The sequence below is a fragment of the Sceloporus undulatus genome, unplaced genomic scaffold (assembly GCF_019175285.1).
Source record: "Sceloporus undulatus isolate JIND9_A2432 ecotype Alabama unplaced genomic scaffold, SceUnd_v1.1 scaffold_28648, whole genome shotgun sequence".
Lineage (NCBI taxonomy): Eukaryota > Metazoa > Chordata > Lepidosauria > Squamata > Phrynosomatidae > Sceloporus > Sceloporus undulatus.
In genome coordinates, this window is record NW_024831561.1 from 1 (window position 1) to 1,368 (window position 1,368).

At 46.3% G+C, this 1,368-nt stretch overlaps 1 protein-coding gene across 1 annotated transcript; it reads left to right on the forward strand.

The window, feature by feature from the left end:
* Positions 1 to 196: 196 nt before the first annotated feature.
* LOC121918734 (cytochrome P450 1A1-like) lies at positions 197 to 1,363 on the forward strand (the record flags this gene model as incomplete). The annotated part of the gene is made up of 1 exon (XM_042444737.1): positions 197 to 1,363. A coding segment is annotated over exon 1 (474 nt), but the record flags the coding sequence as incomplete, so codon positions are not given.
* Between the last annotated feature and the right edge of the window lie 5 nt (positions 1,364 to 1,368).

Genomic DNA, 1,368 nt, shown 5'->3' on the forward strand with positions numbered 1-1,368 from the left:
CAGGGTCTGAACCAGCAACCCTAGCTGGTCCACAATGCTAAGACTCCGAGTGTTACCCAGGAACCAGGGACGTAGCTAGGATTTTAGGAAGGGGGGGGGGGGTCCAGACTAAGTGCCACCATTATAATGGGGCTTGAGTGCGGCGGGGCAGCAGCACACACTATTCATTTTTCTAATGGAAGGGGGGAGTCCGGACCCCCAGATCCCCCCCCCCCCGGCTACATCCCTGCAGGAACACTGGTGTAGCAACTAGTAAATGCTATGACTCTGTTGTTTCACAAGAACATGTAAAAACATCCAGAGTGTAGAAAAAGTTCTTTTGCTTGGAGTCTATCTCTTAGTTTCCCAACACAACTCTTGGTTATGACAGCTGGGGAATCCTAGGCGTTATAGACTTAAATAATCTTTTAGTCCTGATTCGAATAGACCCATTGGATCCATTAAATTTTATGTGTTGATTCACCATTCAATAATTGAATAAGGGGGTCTAAACTAACTGGGAATAACCAACAAGATATGAGCTATAGAGTAATAGTTAAGCACATTTGCTTGGTTCAACCCTATATGTATTCCCAACTATAGCTGAATCAATTTCAAAGATCTTTGGGAATGCTTTGACTAAGACTTCCTGCATGGCAGGGGGTTGGACTGGATGGCCCTTGTGGTCTCTTCCAACTCTATGATTCTATGATTCAATTGTTGAATGGTGAGTCAACATGTACATAAATCTCATTGATTCAATAGGTCTCCTCTAGTTAGGAACACCAATAGAATTCAAGTCTTCTTCCCTCCAAATAACCTTTCCAGTCTTTGGGCACTATCCACATATGCTTTAGCCTATTAATTATACTTCCTTGTCTGTTCTTTGTCAAATTTTAGTAGGTCTACTATGCCAGCATTGGAAATGTCACCCTTGGAAGGCCTGAGGATGATCACAGCAACGGAAGCCTTCATTGCCACTGCTGTTTTCTTGTCGCTCTTCATGATGGTCAAGTCCTTCTGGAATCGGATCCCTGAGGGCCTGAAGAAGATCCCTGGGCCGATGGGTTACCCAGTGATTGGCAACATGTTGGAGTTGGGGAAGAACCCTCACCTGAGTCTGACAAAGATGAGAAAGAAATACGGAGATGTGATGATGATACATATCGGCACCACCCCCGTGTTGGTGCTGAGTGGGCTGGAAACCTTACGCCAGGCCTTGATACGGCAAGGAACTGAGTTCATGGGACGTCCGGACCTTTACAGCTTCCATTACATAGTCAATGGGCAGAGCCTGGCTTTTGGCTATGATTCGGGAGAAGTGTGGCGAGTCCGGAGGAAAATGGCCCAGAATGCCTTGAAGACCTTTGCTGCCTCTCCCAGCCCCGC